This window comes from Paroedura picta, chromosome 10 (genome assembly GCF_049243985.1).
Source record: "Paroedura picta isolate Pp20150507F chromosome 10, Ppicta_v3.0, whole genome shotgun sequence".
NCBI lineage: Eukaryota > Metazoa > Chordata > Lepidosauria > Squamata > Gekkonidae > Paroedura > Paroedura picta.
This window is the reverse complement of record NC_135378.1, coordinates 71601859-71622202: the sequence shown is the minus strand read 5'-3', so window position 1 is coordinate 71622202 and position 20344 is coordinate 71601859. Positions and strand designations below refer to the sequence as shown.

General features: G+C 47.8%; 1 protein-coding gene across 2 annotated transcripts; it reads right to left on the bottom strand.

The window, feature by feature from the left end:
* Window positions 1–3153: 3153 nt before the first annotated feature.
* Window positions 3154–19321, bottom strand: LOC143819318 (alcohol dehydrogenase 1-like). Of its 2 annotated transcripts, XM_077300810.1 has the most exons (9): window positions 19184–19321; window positions 10378–10479; window positions 9228–9369; window positions 8108–8195; window positions 7787–8006; window positions 5498–5758; window positions 4391–4526; window positions 4031–4169; window positions 3154–3746 (listed from the first exon to the last, which is right to left on the bottom strand). In XM_077300810.1, exons 1-9 carry the CDS (start codon window positions 19199–19201, stop codon window positions 3722–3724), a joined length of 1131 nt encoding a protein of 376 aa, XP_077156925.1. In that variant the 5' UTR covers window positions 19202–19321; the 3' UTR covers window positions 3154–3721. The 2 variants fall into 2 exon arrangements, with proteins under 2 accessions (XP_077156925.1, XP_077156924.1); XM_077300809.1 differs by lacking the exons at window positions 3154–3746; window positions 4031–4169; window positions 4391–4526; ... (3 more) ...; window positions 9228–9369; window positions 10378–10479 and adding an exon at window positions 15733–17493 and having other exon boundaries at window positions 19184–19259.
* Window positions 19322–20344: the final 1023 nt, after the last annotated feature.

Below are 20344 nucleotides of genomic sequence, written 5' to 3'. Positions count from 1 at the left end.
GATAGGCTACACCTGGTCATGTTGTCTTAAAGGAGAAGCCCCTAATTTCTCTCAACTTCTGTCGGTCCTGGATTTTTTCTCCCTTCTCTGCCTTTTTCAATCCTCTCCCCCACCCCCTCCAAGAAAAGAAAGAGGCTCCCTGCTTGGCTCCTCTCCCCCCCCCTCAAGAAAAGAAAGAAAGAGGCTTGGCTCCCCCCCCCTTCTGAACTACCCTAACCACGTGCAGAAGACTTTCCTATATATATATATAGTTGTGGGATATGTCCTGGAAAAAAAACTGAATTTTAAGTCTCTTATTTCACCTTCAACATTTATTAGAATTATAGAACCACAGAGTTGGAAGGTTTCCCTAGGGTCATCTAGTCCAACCCACTGCTGAATGTCTTGTCAGACATCTCTTGGCAAAAGACTACCCCCTGTCCCCGGGCCTCAGTAAAATTGTCAAGCGTTGACCAGTCCCCGGTGATAAATGGGGATAACCTTAGGGCATCTGTTGGCCTTAATCTAGCCCTGGCAATATGGAAAGGACCCAGTTCATTTGCTCAGACTCGTATATCTTCTTACAGCCGTATGGACTTGGACCACACCGAAGCATTTCCTGCCCTGCAAAAATAATATTTAAATTGGCCTTTTGTCTGGGATTAAGCCGCAGCATTAGTTAAACATATACAATCATCATGTTACCTTAGCAATAACTTTGTATACAAAACTATCACAGGGGATGCTTTGCTAGTAGTGTGTCTTGCAGCAAAACAAAAGAGCCAGATCTGGAAACTTCTACCACAAATGTAGCATCAAACACAACAATTCATAAAGCCTGCTGGGTGTATAAATAAGATCCAACCTCTTATAAAGATATATAAGCAATCTCCTGCATTTGGTCAGTTCAATTTTGCTTTTAAATATCTCCAGGGTTCTAGAATGAAGACCTATTTGATCTGTGCTAGCCATGAGGCACTAGAAAGGACGAGGAACTGCCACGGGCCACATTCTCTGAGCATTAGGATGCATGTGTGAAAGACAGAAAAACAGTTTTAAATAGACTCGTATTGTTGTTTTTTTAAGTATTGCTGGCTGTGCTGGACAGTTGATTTACAACCACTTTTCAAATGTCCTGAGTTTTTCATTGTTCATTACAAAGTAATCCAGCACACTATTTCAAGCTGTTCCTGAACAGGTGAACACCATGCTCAAAAACATGGCTGCTGATAACTGTCAAGCAGAGTGTGTGCTAAACTGATGAGTATTTGAGTCATCTTGAGCCATTCATGCTTGGTAGCTCTGGTGTAAAGAAGCGAAGAGCTGGTTTTGTTGTACCCCACTTTTACTACCCAAAGGAGTCTCAAAGTGGCTCATAATTGCCCATCCTTCCTCTCCCCACAACAGACACCCTGTGAGGTAGGTGTGGCTGAGAGCTCTGAAAGAACTGTGACTGGCCTAAGGTCATCCAACTGGCTGAATGTGGAGGAGTAGGGAATCAAACCTGGTTCTTCATATTAGAGGCCACCGCTCTTAACCTCTACACATAGCTGTGCACATTTGATTGAAGTGAAATGTTATCACACTGGAGCTTTGTTTGTACTTCGGAGCTGCCAGGGGTCTTTAGAGTGCTATCATAATGTATTATATTCAATAAAATTTGCATCACAATGATGTTTTCAGATCGAGATGCAGAGAGAGGCAAGCTTATTTCTGGCATCTTCCTGAAAGTCATCTTGGCTTAAAACATGGGTCTAATCCACTTCTGTTTTCCAGATGACTTCTAAGAAAACAACAGATTTAGAATATTCCATTCCCTGGAAGGGAACAAAAGTAAGACACTGTAAACATTTATAAGCTGTGAGTTCATTGTTGGCTCAAGCAAAGGCTGCTTCAAGAGGCAGTGCCTTGAAATTTCTTGTATACTCAAACGTGAGTTAGTAAGAATTCCCTGAACTTATCAGAGTTTTGATTACATGGTGAGAGAAGCATCAGACTTGTTAAAAAGCAAAGCTGGAGATTTTCAGTCTTAGTTTACTTGGAAAACGTCTTCCCATAATAGAATATTACTTCAAGCAAATGTGCGGCGCATAGGACTACTGTTATGTTGCATAGTAATATGCCCAGCCATGCCACAAGAGCCCTTTCCTCTTCTTGTTGGGCCATATCATTCCCCAGGCCTAGGGCACACAAACTATGCCTTCCAGAAGGAGGAGTAAACACCGCATGGGGTGAGGTCTGGTGGAATGAGCTCCCAGGAGAGCCGAGGGCCCTGCAGAAGCTTTCTCAGTTCCGCAGGGCTTGCAAGACAGAGCTCTTCCACCAGGTATGTTGTTGAGGCCAGAGCAATTAAGATCTGGGCCCTCCTCACCACAGCTTTAATATCCCCATTTATCCCCCTGAGGCACAGGATATGGTGGGAGCCTGTTGAGGTATGTGATGGGGGATTGGATGTCTGCTGTTTTGTTAATTTTAAGGGATTTGGGGTTTTATGTTTTTATTGTGGGGACTTTCATTGTAACCTGACACGAGCTGGCTAATCCAGGAGTGGTAGCTAATAAATCAAATAATAAATGAACTGATGACTCCTATACACAGTGGTATAAATTCCACATTCCTGATCTATTCCAGTATAATGTAGATCTAATACCTTCATAATACACCGTTTCAAGAAAGATAGGTGTGCAGAAACCCTCTGGACTTTAACTAATGACACAGAATGGAGGGTGACTGGCAAAACACCAGCCAAACAGAAGCTTTGGTTCTGAGCAAAGAACTAAATTATAAGAACTAAGCAGAAAGATGCCCCAGCAATTACTCTTGCACAATATGCGGGAGCAGATGATTTCTCTTGATTCTTAGTTCAATGTTTCATTTGAATATTGTATCCTTCCTGTCCTTACTGGAACAATAGTTGTTTCCTCTCCTAATTCCATAAGCTGTTTTTGCCTCCAATCACTCATGTGAGAAATATTTAATTCTACTATGTATTCTTTGGCAGTTGGTTAAACCAGGAAGCTGGCACTGCCTAACCCCAACTTTGGCATTGCTTAACTCTTTAAGAACACTTTGTGGTTGTGAGGAAATGGCTAGAGAGAATTGTGTAGAGAGAAATTTCAGATTTTTTCCAATTAAATGTTTTTATTTTGAAAAAAAGAAAAAGGAATATACTAGAGATATAAAGGGGGTGCACAAAAGAAACTGGGGTTATACACAAATATTCATATAATTATTCAAAATTCACTTTGCACTACATAATATATTAGAAAAGTAAAAAAAAAGAAAAAGATTCTTCCCAGTATCCACCCCCTCCTGATAGTTTTTTTTGCTTCAATTATTATAAACCATCTGTTATGCCATTATAGTTTACTATATTATTTTCATCATTTTCATCATAACTATATATATCATGTTACGCACTTCATGAGATATTTATGACTGACGAGATATCAAAATCTATTAAAATAAAAAAAACATCCGATATCTTGCACAAAGAGGTACGTTAAAAATTAAAAATATTATTATTCGTTCTTCATACATTTATGTTCAATTTTTATTCTCATTAAACTTTAACAAAGTACCACATTTTACTATATAATTATATATTATTTTAAGTTTCAATTTTGCTTTTCATTCTCTATTTATCTCCTGCTTTAATGGTAAACTTTCCATTGTTCCTCATATTTCAGAAGTGAGACACTGTCTTGAACTGATGCCCCAGAGACTGGTTGCTATTGGAATTTTAAAACAACAAGATGCAGCGAATACTGAAAGAGAAAAGAGAAAGATGATAACATTTCCAGAGCCCAGTATTATTAACATATCAACAAAGCCAAATACATCAAGACACATTTGTGACTGTTTACAAGTTCACATCTCTTATTAGACCTACAAGATTGTAAATCACCAAGGGTATGTCTTTGGTCAAAGTCTTGTCCTGTTACCCTCAATGCATGTGACCCAAAGATAGATATTTTTCTCTCGGGCTCTTCCAGCTGAATAGCAGATTCTTTTGGCTTGGAAAATTAATGGTGAAATGTGGATTCATTACCTTTTACCTGCACGCAGTAACTCAAAACCTTCAGCAATTTTCTCAAAGGGCAATGTGTGACTTATTAAAGCCTCTGGATGACATCGTTTGTTCATGTAATCAGAAACCAGTTTGGGGAAAGCTTCTTTTAACTTCCAATCTGGATATAAAACAAAACAAAAGAGCAGTATCTCAGTGCTCCACTTGTTTGGGTTTCCTTTTTTTGAGGGAAGACATTGATGAGTATGACCAACATACAACAAACACAATGGGTTAGATCCCTGTACTGCTTTACTTGGAATTGGGCCAACAACAGATAACATCCGGTTTGGAATGGTCACATGAAATGGGCCATAGTGACTATCATGTGAGATGACTCACCTCCAAGCATGGACCCCTTCAGTTTCCTCCCTGTGAGGATCAGTCTGGGATTGATAATGAGTTGCGACCCTGAAGGAGGTTCCCCTACCAACACGCAGGTTCCAGAACCCAAGCGGGCAGAGGCAAGGGCAGCTACCTGTTGGAAACACCACAGCATAAACTGAGAAATGGAAATGTGAAGCCTTCCACACAGGTTCTCACTACCGTTTTGACCTAGTCCAAGATGTATTAAATCCCCATCCTTCCATCCTGTGCTGCTGTTCCTGCCTATCAATCAATCAATCAATCAATCAATCAATCAATCAATCAATCAATCGAGCCAGTTTGGTGTAGTGGTTAGGAGTGCGGACTTCTAATCTGGCATGCCGGGTTCGATTCTGCGCTCCAACACATGCAACCAGCTGGGTGACCTTGGGCTCGCCACGGCGCTGATAAAATTGTTCTGACCGAGCAGTGATATCAGCGCTCTCTCAGCCTCACCCACCCCACAGGGTGTCTGTTGTGGGGAGAGGAATGGGAAGGCGACTGTAAGCCGCTTTGAGCCTCCTTCGGGTAGGGAAAAGCGGCATATAAGAACCAACTCTTCTTCTTCAATCAATCAATCAATCAACCAACCAACCAACCAACCAACCAACCAACCAACCAACCAACCAACCAACCAACCAACCAACCAACTGCGGGTAAAGAATCCACACAATCACTCCATCAGCAGATTTCTCATACTTCTTTTTTTAAGTCAGGGCAAAGGACATCTTTCTTTGCTTTGGCTTAAAGGAGAAAGCACTGAGGGTCATGCTCAGAAAGACCATGACACTATATGGAAGCTCCCCAAAATTAGGCGAGTCATATGGGGATGGGGGTGGGGGTGGGGGTCCCACAATATGGAAGCAACACTTGATCAGGCAACTGTCTCAAGTGACAATACTATACATCTCCAAGCAATGGGAGGGGGAAGAATGCTAACATTTCAGACACTACCCACAAATGTGCAAAGAAGTAAAAGTAATTCATGTATCCTCCTTTTCAAGATTCCGGGTAGTATCAGATGCTAGCTCAGAGCCAGCATCTGATGAGTATAAGTGATTACATAAAAGAGGAGTCACTCACCGCTGTGTCTGTCCGGCCAATCACTTCAAAGGCATAGTCCACACCAAAACCGGTCATCTCCACAAGCACCTTCTCAATGGGTTTGTCGAAATCATTAGGAGAGATGCATTCAGTGGCTCCTAACTCTTTCGCTTTAGCGAATTTTTCTTTATTGATGTCGATCCCAATAATCCTGGAAGCACCAGCTGTTTTACAGCCCATGACAACGGACAGACCAACGCCTCCCAAACCGAAGATGGCACAGGTAGAACCAGGCTCCACCTGACCAACAAGAGCAACAAGAGCTTTTCCATCAATCTTTCACTCAAGGCCGATGAATCAACTCTACCAACTAGAGCCCCTAGAGGCCCCTCCCACCACCAATAGCACCCAGCAGATGCATAGGGTTACTTCTGACCCAGCAATACTCTCAGATAGAATTGAATTACAATTGTGCAATTAACAGTTACACAGCTATAAAGTTATAATGTTATAAAGTTATGTTATAAAGTTATAATGTTCTACTGTTATAAATGTTATACGTTCACTAGCTTCAAAGGCCGTGTGTAAGAATGGGCCTTGAAAGGGCCCCCTACCCTGGCCTCTGGCCAGGCAGCTTAAGGTGGTTTTGGGCTGCAGCTCGCACCCATATCAAATGGGTCGGGCAGGGGCTGGCCAGCTCGTTAGCAGGCCTGGGACAGAGCTCCTTAGCAGGCAGTAAGCAGGCTGGGAAGCCCTCGTTAGCAGGCCCAGCCTAGCAGACCAGGAGGCCCTCGTTAGCAGGCCCAGCCTAGCAGGCCCTTCACCATGACCCTTTGCCTAGGGCCCTCTCCCCTTACATGCTGCTGGCTCCAGGCACTGAGGTGCGTCTGAGAGCAAAGAGGCTAGAATCCAGGGAGGAAGGGTGGGAGCTGCAGGGGCAGGGCCAATCAGGTTGCAGGCACCTTTGCTGGCTGCATCCTGATTGGCCCTATTCCAACTTGGAAAGCCGGACACATCCCACCCCCCAGGCTGTTTTACAAATATATAGAGGAAACATGGATAAGGATAACTGTGATGCTTTCTCTGTATTGTTCTACAAAACCACCCTGAGCTGCAAGAGAGGGCAGTATATAAGTGTAAATAAATTTAAAAAATTAAAAATGGCCACCCACTTCAGAGGCACAGAGTTCAGCTTCACAAGAATCAGGGACCAAGGACGAATTTTGGGGCAAGATGCAGATAGAAAAAGAATGGACACAGAGACCGAATTAGGCAGGACAAATGCATTGTGAAAATACAATAGAAAAATGGGTTTGTGGAAGGAAAAGGAGAGTGCAAGGGAAAGGACAAAACAAGTCAACAGAGAAAAAAATATAAAGGATGTCCTAGGACACTGGTCCATTGAGACACCCATGGGTGCCATTTACAGTTCCCTGCCCCCCCAACCAACATTGGGTAATGAAGGGTAGGGACCCCTGTTACAATATTTGTGGAACCGGATGAATCAGGGAAGTAAATTAGGGGTACTGGTATATGCAAAATCTGTAGAGTGCATGACTCAAAATGCATGAGAATATCCTGTGGGAAGCCTCGGAGGAGATGTGTTCCTGTTATTTTTAAAAACAGTCTTCTCCAGCATCCTGAATGGCTCATTGGGGACTTCCTACTCCTTTGAACAAGCTTCCTCCCTGCTTGCCTGGCTGCACACAATGGTTAGCTAGGCCTCCTCTCCTCTATTCTATTCTTAATGAAACTGTTTTATTCTTTTAAGCAGCCTGGTGCTCCATCTCTGTCTCTTCAAGCTCAGGGATACAGGGAAAGAGAGAAAGTGAGGGAGAAGCTACAGAAAGTGACTCAGTATCAGGAGCAGCAGGAAGGGGGACTGAAATTACCAGGGAGAGCTAAGAAGGCACAAGCAGTTTTGTTAAAAAAGATCTTCATTGTTCCTGCTTTCTGACTCTCAACTATATATAACCTCCTGTGAAACACCCACAGGCTGAAAAAGTTTGGGGACCCCTTTCCTAGGACATGAGATCACTATAGTGGCAACGTGTTCAGGATTCCTACAAGAGGAACTGCTAGGACGTTGGATCTAATGGCAGCAAGAAAGTGGTCTTAGCTCTGGCTTGTCTCCAGAGATCAAATCATGGAATCATGGAGTTGGAAGGGACCCCTGTGTCATCTAGTCCAACCCCCTGCGCTATGCAGGACACTCACAACAGGACAAGTCTGAAGGGGGATTGCTGATTGTACAGTTTCTCCAGCCAAGAGGGAAAAAAAGACTTTATTTCACCTCTCTGGGAAATACACACATTCGTGGGTCCTCACCTTGGCCGAATTGAGGGCAGCACCATAACCTGTAGAGAATCCGCAGCCAAACAGGCAGACTTTCTCCAGAGGAGCAGCATTGTCGATCTTCACGATGGAAGACTCCGGCATGACGGTGTATTCAGAGAAGGTGCTTGTCCACAGGAAATGGTGAACTTGCTTCCCTTTGCAGGTAAATCGAGTTGTTTTGTCTGGCATCAGATTCTGAGGTTGATAAAAGCTATTTGAAGAGAGCCAGACAGGGTTTGTATCATGAGGAGAATTAACTGCCGCATCTTACCAGCACATGTGAAGGAATAATAGAGGTTCAAGGGAACTTACTGGCTTTTGAGGCAAAAATTTGTTTTAGGATTCTGGCAGGAAGCACATTCTCCACACTGGGTAAGACATAAAGGAATCACTTTGTCACCTTGCAAGGGGAAAAGAATAGTTTTTAGGTTATATCTTGCCTGAATGAAGCATATAACAATATTAGTTGGTACAGAACAATATATTCTGCGATTCCTGGCTGGGTTCATTCCAGTTTATTTATTTCAGTGGATTCAGACTGGTATGACTGCATACACACAGAACACAAATTCCTAAATGCCTAATTTTACATGTAATATAGCGTCCAATATAAGAGCCTCTTGCGGCGCAGAGTGGTAAGGAGGCAGACATGCAGTCTGAAAGCTCTGCCCATGAGGCTGGGAGTTTGATCCCAGCAGCCGGCTCAAGGTTGACTCAGCCTTCCATCCTTCCGAGGTCGGTAAAATGAGCATCCAGCTTGCTGGGGGGTAAACGGTAATGACTGGGGAAGGCACTGGCAAACCACCCCGTATTGAGTCTGCCATGAAAACGCTGGAGGGCGTCACCTCAAGGGTCAGACATGACCTGGTGCTTGCACAGGGGATACCTTTACCTTTATAACATCCAATAATATACTTCCCATGGCTTTCCCTAACAATGTCACTGGGGAACACTTAGTGACATAGTTCGGGAAGGCCATGGAATGTATAAATATTTTTGACCTTGTTTTACATATTAAAAAAAGAAAAAAAACAGGGAATTATATCAGGGTAAATAGGTGAGGGTTAGGTTTAGAATACGCATGGGTCAGGTTGTGGTTAGGGTTAGGGATGGGGTTGGGGTTAGGGTTAGGTTAGGTTAGGGTTTAGGGCTGGGGATCACTTAGTGACATAATTAGGAAAGGCCATGGGATACACGTTTTTGACATTATATTACAAATAAAAATATGTGAAAAAATAGGGATTTATATCAGGGTAAATTCTAAGGTTAGTGTTAGGGTTAGCTCAGGCATGGGTTGGGTGTTTAATTATCCTGCACCATTCTTAAGTTTTGCCCTGGATCTTGCAGGAACATTTGTAATCGTTACTTTCTTGAGAAGCACAGAAGTGTTGCAGGTTCTGTTTCTTTGCTGCTCTCAGAATATCACCCTTACCTGGCTTTACAGATGTGACTTCTGGTCCAATACTTTCAACAATACCGGCTGCTTCATGGCCCACAATCACTGGGTAGTTGATGTCAGGAAAAAGACCCTCTGCTACATGGTCATCTGTCCGACAGATCCCAGTGGCCACTATCTACATGGAAAGAAGTGCAATAGGACTTCAGTACTCATGCTGTTTCATCCTGATACATACATTTACAAGCAGTCAGTCCTGAAAAATGCATTAGAGGAATGGTGTGACTCTCCGCCGTACGGATAGCCTTCCATGTGAATCCAGGACCTCTAGAAAAACAGCCAGTCATATGGAAGAACACTCATTCCGCAGGGCCTGCAAGACGGAGCTCTTCCGCCAGGCTTTCGGTTGAGGCCGGGCAGCAAGAAGATCCAGCCCCACTCACAAATGTGACGGTTGCGTCTGTCATCTGCCCCCTCCCTTTCCCTTCTTAGGGGGTGTGGAATTGGGTTAGCTATTGAATTTTGCCGCCATTCTTGTCGTAACTTTTATATTAATTGTATTATGTTTTATTGTGCTTTTATTGTTTTAGGGGATTGGTTTTTATGTGACCCGCCTCGAGCCTCCGTGGGGAGGCGGGGTATAAATTTAATAATAATAATAATAATGATAATGATAATGATAATGATAATGATAATGATAATGATAATGATAATGATAATGATAATGATAATGATAATGATAATGATAATAATAATAATAATAATAATAATAATAATAATAATAATAATAATAATTATATGGAAGAACACTCCCCCGGAAGGGGGAAAAAACATGCAAACAGAAGCTCTTTATAGTCTATGAAAAATGAACATGCATTTATAGGTAGCCTCTTTTATAAGATACACTGGCAAAGAAGGAAGAAACACTGGCTATTATTGATGTTCTCCCAAGCCCCAACTCATATCCAGTTGTCAGTGGTTCATTTACTACAATTATCCCAGGTTGGAAAATTCTTGGAGATTTGGGAGTCTAGGGATCTCAGCGGGTCATAATGCCATTGAGTCCACCCTCTTAAGCAACCATTTTCTCCAGGAGAACTGATATCCATCACCTGAAGATCATTTGTAATTCCAGGAGATCAGACTAAGAAAAAGGTTCCCATCCCCTTTGAATAAGAACGTGTACCTTCACTCGAATTTCATGGGTTCTTGGTGGTGCCACCTCAACCTCCTCAATAGAAGGTATTTGGCCTGCTTCCCAGATGACTGCAGCTCTGCATTTAATAACCTGTGAAAATGTACATCATCGTTACAGGTTACAGAAAAAATTCCATGATGCCTTTCATAACAGTTTAAAAGAGAGCCATATCTTCAAGCAACCAAGGTGGTTGAAACTCAGTCTTGCCTACTTCCCATAGGCCATTCAGAAGCAGAGTAAAACAGATAAAAACACCAATATAAAATTAATTAACTGCATACAATCTCTCTATACAGCACTTGTATTAAGATACCTACAGTTAAAAGATTAGAATCTGACTAAATTCTGCACTGGGCCTTATCTCAGCTCATATTTTGATTTCAGGGCATGGAAACTTTTCTCTGCCAATAAGATTGTTTGAGTTTTCTGCTCAGAGAGCATTTTCTTATCATGCAAGAAGGGCTCCAATACAAATCATGACTAATTGGAGCAGTTTTTCTCTGTTAGGTTTATTTTGTAAAATCATTTACCAGGGCCCCATTTAATGAAGACTTTAGCCTTAAATTATGCAAACCAATGCAATCAATATGGCAGGCTGCATGTCTGGGCAGCCCCTGCGCAAAATGGCCTCTCATAACACTGATGCACAAAGGAATGCTCAGCATATACATGCACATTCTGGAGGAGGGAGCAGAGCATGACTGCCAACTCTTTCATGTTCCTTGAGGTCCCACTGAAAGGAGCACAAAATATAAGTACCTAGTGTGAAAATATAAGTAAAATATAAGTACCTAATGTGAAGGTTCAAGAGGGTAGCAGGTTACAGTGGATGAACAATAGGGTGGTGAGTGTCGGGTAGTCAACCTGTGGTCCTAAAGACGTTCATGGACTACAGTTCCCATGAGCCCCTGCCAGCGAATGCTGGCAGGGGCTCATGGGAATTGTAGTCCATGAACATCTGGAGGACCACAGGTTGACTACCCCTGGGCTAGATGACCCAGGAGGTCCCTTGCAACTCTATGATTCTATGATTCAAATGATTCTAATACTCCATTTAATATATTAAAATCTTAATTTATACAATGAATACAAGTATTTATTACAAAATGACAAAAAAAAAACAACAACTTTGCAGGCCCAAATGGTAGCCTAAAAACAAAACAAAATTATTCAATACTCTCAAATAAGAACCACATGCAACCCTGACCCTATGCATTTCAGCCAAATGGCCTTCTTTAGTGGTCAAACGTACAAATTACACATTGCACAGTTACTCTATGAACTAATAAACAATAATTCCAAAAAGTTGGATTCAGTGGAAATTGCTTTAAAATCCATAACTGTGTCTCAAGGTAGAGATATAATCTAGAGCAGGGTAGTCAACCTGTGGTCCTCCAGATGTTCATGGACTACAATTCCAATGAGCCCCTGCCAGTGTTTTCTGGAGGAATCTGGAGGACCACAGGTTGACTACCTGTCGGGAACCCGCTTGCTAACTGAAAAACAGGGTGCCCCTTTGAAGAAAACGTCACGCCAGGCCTGGTGAACGATACAACAGGAACAAGCTTTATTTCAGCAACGTGGAGTCCGCTGGTATGGAGTAAGAGCTTCCACCGAACTCCAGGTGGAAGCTCCCTTTTATACAAAACCCACCTCCTTAGGCTCTATTGCCCCACCCAGTACTTGCGGAGGGAACATGCTGATACAATCATGACTCATGCACATATGCGAGGTTTTCCGGGGTTCCTGATGGCCCATTTTCCTGGAACAAAGGGCCATCTCCGGGCCCTTGTCAAAAGGTGGAGGGGGACATTGAGGTTCTTTAGCGGCCATTGCCACCTCAACGATCGGGTGGGGCGCCCAGCTGCCGGCTTGCCTATGATCACCATGCCCTACCTCCGTGATCGCGGGCGCCTCTGATGGCGGGGTTCGGTCCCGTTCCCAAGCCACCAAGGACCGAACCACGACATTCTGCCCCCCCAAAGGTCCATTCTCCAACCCCCCGGGACGGCCAGGATACCGCTTGTGGAAACGTTCAGTGAGTCGGGGCGCAAGGACGTCCGCTGCCCAGACCCATTCCCGGTCCCCCAAAGCGAAGTCCTTCCATTCCACGAGGTACTGCAACTTCCCCCTGTGGAGTCTAGAGTCCAGGATATCCGCCACCTCGTGGTGCTCCCCCCCCGGCAGGACCTCGGGCGCTGGCGGGGAAAACACGGGGTGCCAAACGTCACCGTCCGGAGTTTTTTTTAGAAGGCTCACGTGAAAGACGGGATGGATGTGCCGGAGGTTCTTGGGGAGCTTGAGCTTGACCGAAACTTCGTTGATCGGGGCCAAGACCTCGAAAGGCCCCAAAAACCGAGGGCCTAGCTTCTTGCTGGGCAAATTCAACCGTAGGTTCCGGGTGGAAAGGTAAACTCGATCCCCCGGTCGGATCTCCTCAGCTGGTCGTCTCTTCCGGTCGGCGTCCTCTTTCTGCGCTGCCTTGACTTTGTGGAGCTGCTCCTGCAGCGACTTCCAGCAGCTCCCGGCACGCTTCCCCCACTCGCGAAGGTCGGCCGATTCCCGGGCGGGGACCTCTCCAAGCTCCGGGAAGTGTCTCAGGTCTGTCCCGTAGACGACGGCAAAAGGCGACATCTCCGTGCTGCTGTGGTCTGCGTTGTTGTACGCGAACTCGGCCAGGGGGAGCAGGGGCACCCAGGTGTCTTGATGATAGGAACCGAAACACCGCAAGTACTGCTCCAGTACTTGATTAACCCGCTCGGTCTGCCCGTCCGTCTGGGGGTGGTAAGCGGAGCTCAGCCCTTGCTCGATGTCTAACAGGCGCAGGAAAGCTTGCCAAAACCGGGACACGAATTGTGAGCCCCGATCGGAAATCACCTTGTCCGGCAGCCCGTGCAGTCGGAACACGTGATCCAGGAACATCCGAGCCAACTGTGAAGCACTGGGGACACTGGCGCAAGGAATGAAATGGGCCTGTTTGGAAAATAGATCTACCACCACCCAGATCACCGTTTTCCCCTTGCTGGGAGGCAAGTCTGTTATAAAGTCCATGGAGATCACTGACCACGGCCGGGTCGGGACCTCGAGCGGGTGCAGCAGACCTTTCGGCTTGCCAACCCCCGGCTTGCAGGTCAGGCAGACAGGACAACCACTGACGTAAGCTTTTGTGTCCCGCCGCAGACTGGGCCACCAAAACCGCCGCCGGGCCAACTTCCAGGATTTTACGAAACCGAAGTGCCCGGCGGTCTTAGCATCGTGGCAGAGGCTGAGGGCTTCCCGTCGTAGCCCTTCCGGGACGTAGACAGCCTCCCCCCTCCGCCAGAGACCGGAGTCCAAAATCAAAGAGTCCCGGAGCTCAGCCAGCTCCTCGTCTGCCCCATAGGCTGCCACTAGGCGGTCTCGGAGCGGGGCGGTCGCCGGGTTGGGCTCCCATTCCTCCCTGGCCCGCCGCCTAGTGACGACCCCCCGTCCCAGCTGCTCCTCGCCAAACACGGACCTGGTGCAGGGAGCGTACCCCTCCCCATAATGCGGCAGACGGGAGAGGGCGTCCGCGAGGAAATTCTCTTTGCCGGGGATGTGACCAAGCTTGAAATTGTACCGCGAAAAGAACTCCGCCCACCTCATCTGCTTGGCGTTCAGGGATCGCGGTTGCCGGAGCGCCTCCAGATTCTTGTGATCTGTCCAGACCTCGAACGGCTCCTCTGTTTCCTCCAGCCAATGCCGCCATTCGGTGAGGGCGAACTTAATCGCAAACGCCTCCTTCTCCCAGGTAGACCAGTTCCGCTCCGTTTCGGCGAATTTTCGTGAGAGGTAGGCCGCCGGCCTCAGCTGTCCCGCCTTGTCTCGCTGCAGGAGAACCGCCCCGGCTGCTGCGTCGCTGGCGTCGACTTGTACCACCATCGGCTGGGTTGGGTCGACGTGCAGTAGCGTGGGCTCAGACGCGAAAGCTTGCTTGAGGGCCAGGAACGCTGCCTCCGATTTCTCATTCCAGCCGAGCGCTGCGCTGGGCCGCGTGGCGCGAGGACCTCTCCCCTTGGTACCTAGCAAGTCCGTGAGGGGAGCCACTACGGAGGAGTATCTGGGGATGAAGCCTCTAAAAAAGTTAGCAAACCCCAGGAAGCTTTGTAGCTGTTTCCGGGTGCGGGGCCTTTCCCAGGCCAGTACCGCCTGCACCTTCTCGGGGTCCATAGCTATGCCCTGGGCTGAGATGCGGTAGCCCAAATAGTCCAGGGAGGGACGGTGGAATTCGCACTTAGCCAGCTTCACGTATAGGTGGTTTGCCAGCAGGCGCTTTAACACCTCCCTCACCAGGGTCACGTGCTCTTGGGGATCTTGGCTGTAGATCAGGACGTCATCCAAATAAACCACCACCCCCTGAAACAGAAGGTCCTGCAACACCTCATTAATTAGACTCATGAAAACCCCAGGTGCCCCGCTTAAGCCGAACGGCATCACTTTAAATTCGAATTGTCCCAATTGACAGTTAAACGCTGTTTTCCACTCATCCCCCTCCCGGATGCGTACCCGGTAGTACGCCTCCCGTAGGTCCAGTTTAGTGAACAGAGTCCCTTTGCCCAGCCGGGCCAGCAAATCCGGGATCAGCGGGAGGGGGTAAGCGTTCCCCGCTGCGATGGCGTTGAGGCCCCGGTAGTCCTGGCACAGCCGTCGGGACCCATCCTTTTTCCGGACGAACAAGACTGGAGCTCCCATGGGACTGGAAGCGGGCCGGATGAAACCTCGGGCCAGATTTTTATCCAAAAACTCCCGGAGGTCCTTGAGCTCACCCTCACTCATCTTGTAGATGCGCCCTTTGGGTAGTACCGCCCCCTCTGGGATGTTGATAGCGCAGTCCGTGCGGCGGTGTGGGGGTAGCTCGTCCGCTTCCCGCTCGCTGAAAACGGCTGCGAGGTCTCGGTACTCTGGCGGGACCTCGGGCTCTGGTTTCTCCTGCTGCGCCGCCGCCGCTCCCCTGGGACGCGCCGCCGTCCCCTTGTGGCTGGAATTCTCGTGGGGGACCCGATGCCGTGCACCCACCGTCAAGTCGAACTTCAGGGTCCCCGCCCGCCAGTCCACCACGGGGTTGTGTTCCTTCAGCCAATCCAGGCCCAACACCGCCCGATATCCCGCTACGGGGACCTGGATCAGCCACCGCAGCTCTTGGTGGTCCCCTATGTGGATGGCGATAGGACCCACCTCTTCCCCGAAAGGTCCCCCCTGAATCGGGCTGCCGTCCATCTGGACGAAAACCAGGGGAACCTTCCGAATGCGCTTCGGTAGCCCCAAAGCCCGGGCTATCTGGGGGTGGACCATGCTGTGGTCGCATCCAGAGTCCAAAAGAGCCTCCCCCACCCAACTTAGTCCGTTCTCCGGGTTCCGGAGCTCTAAAATTACCACGTTCGGAGGTCGCGCCTCATGCTGCAGGGGTTTTCCCTCGCACCGCGGGACCTGCTGCCCGGCGCCGTCTACAGCAGGTCCTGGCCGTTTCCCGTCGCCTGGGCGCTTCCCGGTTCGTTGCGGAGGTCCTCCGCCCGGCGTGCCTGCTGGGGGCGTGTCGCACCTCCCCCCTGGGAGAGCCCGCGGTCCTCCCCCCCTTGCCGTTGGCACGCTGCTGCGAAATGTCCTGACCCCCCGCATTTCAGGCACAGACCTTCCCGGCGTCTCCTTTCCCGCTCGGGGTTCGGGGGTCGTTTGGGGCGAGAGTTGTCGGGGCCCGGTCTCGGCGCCTCGGCTGACCCGCCTTTGGCCTCCCGGGGGGGTGCGGCGGCCCAACCCAGGCTGGCTTCCAGCTTGGCGACCACAAAACACCACCCCTCCAGTGTAGACAGATCTTCTTCCGTCCCCTTGATCACGGCCCATTCCCTGAGCTTCGGGTTAAGGCCCTCCCGGAAGTACTCGATTTGGGTCTCCTCGTTCCAGGAGAACACCTTGCCTGCTTCCCTCCGGAAAATGTCTATATAGTCCATAACCCCCCTAGTACCTTGTCGAAGTCCCTTGATCCGACTCTTTGCCTTGTCCTCAGCCTGGGGGTCCTGGAATCGTCGGCGGAGCGCGACCACGAAGTCCTGCAGGTCCCGAGTTGCCGGGTCGCCGCGCTCGGCCAACCCTAGGTACCACTGACCCGCCTTGCCCTGGAGACACGATGCCACCCCCCAGACCAAGTCCTCGGAGTCCTCATACCGGTCTCCATACCTCCGGGCATGCGTCAGCGCGTGGAGGAGGAACTGCGGGAGGTCGTCCGGCGTCCCGTCGAAACGCGCCTTAAGCTCTGGGGGGGAACGTTTTGGAGAGTAGTCCGACCCCCTCCGGATCCGGGATTCTCGGCGTCCGCCGTCTCGTCCTGCTCCGCTCCACCGGCTACCAACTTGCCCAACGACGCCGTGCCGCTCCCTGCCTTGCACGTCGCTCCTGCGTTGGTCCGGCTCTCGCCGCCCCGTCGGCTCACCCGCTCCCCCGAGATCCTCTGCTATCTCGCCTCTCCGCTGGCCGTCTCGCCTACTCGGGGCTGAAAACTGCTCCGGGTCGGGGTCCGGGGCCCGCTCACCAGTACCGGGCTCGTCCTCGTCGCTGGAGACGTCCTCACTCGACGCGATCCCCTCCGCCGTTGTATTACCAGTCCCCCCGGGCCCGGCCCGAGCTTGCTCACGGGCTTCAGCTGCCTGCAAGCGCCTGGCCAAGTCCGCCATGGCCCGCCGCAGGTCCTCTAGGGATTCCTCAGGTCCTACCGGGCGAAGCGCCTGCCTCAGCTGGGTGTCCCAGGTTGGGGCCAACCCCCCAGACCTCGGCGCGCTCCCCGCTGTGCTTGGGAAGCCCATGGCCCGGCGCCTTCCCTTGGCCGCCGCTGCCGAGGGTCTCGGGGTCCCGGACAGCTGCTCCTGGCCCCCCGATTTTCGGAGGAAATCTCCCGGGGACATTAAACTCATGTTCCCGGGGTTCGTGGGGGTCGAGACCGCCCCGTTGCTTGAAAACGCCATCTCTGGATCCGTCCCGATAAGCGCTCGGATGCGATGCCGACCCTGGAGTTCGGTGGGAAGCTCATACGATGTCGGGAACCCGCTTGCTAACTGAAAAACAGGGTGCCCCTTTGAAGAAAACGTCACGCCAGGCCTGGTGAACGATACAACAGGAACAAGCTTTATTTCAGCAACGTGGAGTCCGCTGGTATGGAGTAAGAGCTTCCACCGAACTCCAGGTGGAAGCTCCCTTTTATACAAAACCCACCTCCTTAGGCTGTATTGCCCCACCCAGTACTTGCGGAGGGAACATGCTGATACAATCATGACTCATGCACATATGCGAGGTTTTCCGGGGTTCCTGATGGCCCATTTTCCTGGAACAAAGGGCCATCTCCGGGCCCTTGTCGAAAGGTGGAGGGGGACATTGAGGTTCTTTAGCGGCCATTGCCACCTCAACGATCGGGTGGGGCGCCCAGCTGCCGGCTTGCCTATGATCACCATGCCCTACCTCCGTGATCGCGGGCGCCTCTGATGGCGGGGTTCGGTCCCGTTCCCAAGCCACCAAGGACCGAACCACGACACTACCCCTGATTTAGAGGGTCCTTTATAAACAACCTTCTGCTCTGGTTAAGTCCACGTATTTAGGATGGCATTGCAAAGTTGATTATTTTAGCTTTGTATGTGGAGAACTTGAATGATTAGGCCCTTATATTATGATTTCTTTAACACATGGGTTCTTAATTCATGTTTTTGGGTTAAGTTTTATCTCCCTTATAATCTTGGTTGGTTTTGGGGGGTAGAGCTTCATATACATATACACGCAAGAGGTCAGCTTTGTGTGGATAAACAAAATGGAGAAAGATGAAATGAATGGTGATAGTGATTCCTCTTGCTTCTGGTGCAGGATATGAAATGGAATTTGCAAGGGCCAGGTGCAGAAGTTACAGTTGTGAAGCAAGCCGGCATATTTAATCCCTACAAATTCCCTTTCATAGTATACTGGAAGGCGTATAAGTGTTCTTCCCACCACACTGTCCACAGATTAAAATTCCCCCCTGCTTTGGGTGAAGGATATTGAACTGGTTTACTTCCAAGTTCTTACAAGAGCAGAATTTGGCACATTACGGAAAATCATTTTGTCTAGCATTAGAAATTTTACAAACAGTTAAAATAGATTATGCATGATATGATCCTTTTAAAACTTAAAAAGGATAGGAATTGATCTTACAGGCTTGCAGTGCTATCCTAAACAGCAGGGGTAGTCAACCTGTGGTCCTCCAGATGTCCGTGGACTACAATTCCCATGAGCCCCTGCCAGCAAATGCTGGCAGGGGCTCATGGGAATTGTAGTCCATGGACATCTGGAGGACCACAGGTTGACTACCCCTGCTAAACAGAGTTATCCCTTTCTAAGTCAAAAGCTTACAAGGGTGTCATTTATTTATTTATCAAATTCCTATGCAGCCCTTCTCCAAGGGCTCAGGGTGGCTCACGACATGTAACTTACACACGTGACCTATGATGGCATTGTTAGCCTGCTGCTGAAAGATCTCACATGTCCTCTTTGAGATACTTTAAAGGGCATCCAAAACAGACACCTGAGACACAGCATAACAATATTTAGCATTTCTATCATGCTCTGAAGTGTCCAATACACATGCATTAGCCTCATAGGTCCTAACACCAACCCTGTCATATAGGCTACTGTTATCACATACTGGAGGCTGAAAAACAAACCAAGTGTGTGGAAATGTTAAAGCATATATTCTTTACTCTTAATCCACAATGTGGACACATCAACGCTTTTGTTAAGAGTGAGTTCCAAGAACTGTGTGTCTTACCTTCCCTGCAGTTGCCATGTTTCAGGACTCTTGCCCCAAACTCTTCTGCAAAAGTCTTTGCCTCTTCACCTTCACTTTGGCTCTAGCAAGGACACAGGCACCGTGATAAATAAGCCACTCCCTCCCATGCAACACACACACAACGTACAAAGTATAATAGGTCAGTGGTGGAAAGCTGCAACTCTGATGAACCCCATTATTGCCAAAGTTTACCTTCACAGTTATCTAGATTAAGTTAATGTTCTTCTGAACTAACGGGCATCCAAATTTAACCACTGTTAACAGTCAGAAGAATAAGTGTTCTTTATTAACAACTGGGGGGGGATTAGTCTGCTCCAGGCTTTCCTGCTCAGATACGCAAAGGATAGAGACCAAATGGATTTTTTTTTTGTATATATATTTTATTTTAGCAAACATGATAATGATATAAAAGGATTATATAACAAATTATATATATATCAAAGGCTATTATACATTAAAAGGGATATAGAACCAAAAATATTTCTCCCTAACATCCCCATCCCTATAATTTTAATACATTTTCTGTATAATACAACATTCCTTACTTCAAACATTTTAAATTTCATAACTGATCTATTTTGAAACAATATTATTAAATTCATGACCATCACATATTCTGTGTTATGTAATTCACCATTTCTGCCTACTAGTTTTAGTTTTTAATATATCAAATTTGAAAAGAAAATCTATTGTATATCTCACAATAAAAAATGTTTTTGTTCAAATCCACTTCCGTATACATTTACATTTGTATGCATTGCAATACCCATATATACAATACTACTATGTGTTTGGGGGGGGGGCTTGCCAGCTATGTAATGATGTTGCCAGCAAAACCCAACCCCCCCTCCCCAGAAGTGACATCAGTACACCTCCACAGACATGCTGGTATTTGGGCAAAGTCAGAACATCCCCAGAGACATGCTGACACCAATTCTGAGTACACAGGAAGTGATGTCAGTGTGTCATGTCAGTGTTAGCATTCCCCCTCTGCTGGCCACTGAGTAGTGGCAAGAAAGTGTCCACTGGGAACAAGGATATGGCAAGCCTAGCTGGGTCACACTGGTCTAAATGTTTTCCCGAAAGACCCAATAGCAGCTCGAGGGGGAAGGGAGCAACTGAGATAGGGGAAATGATATG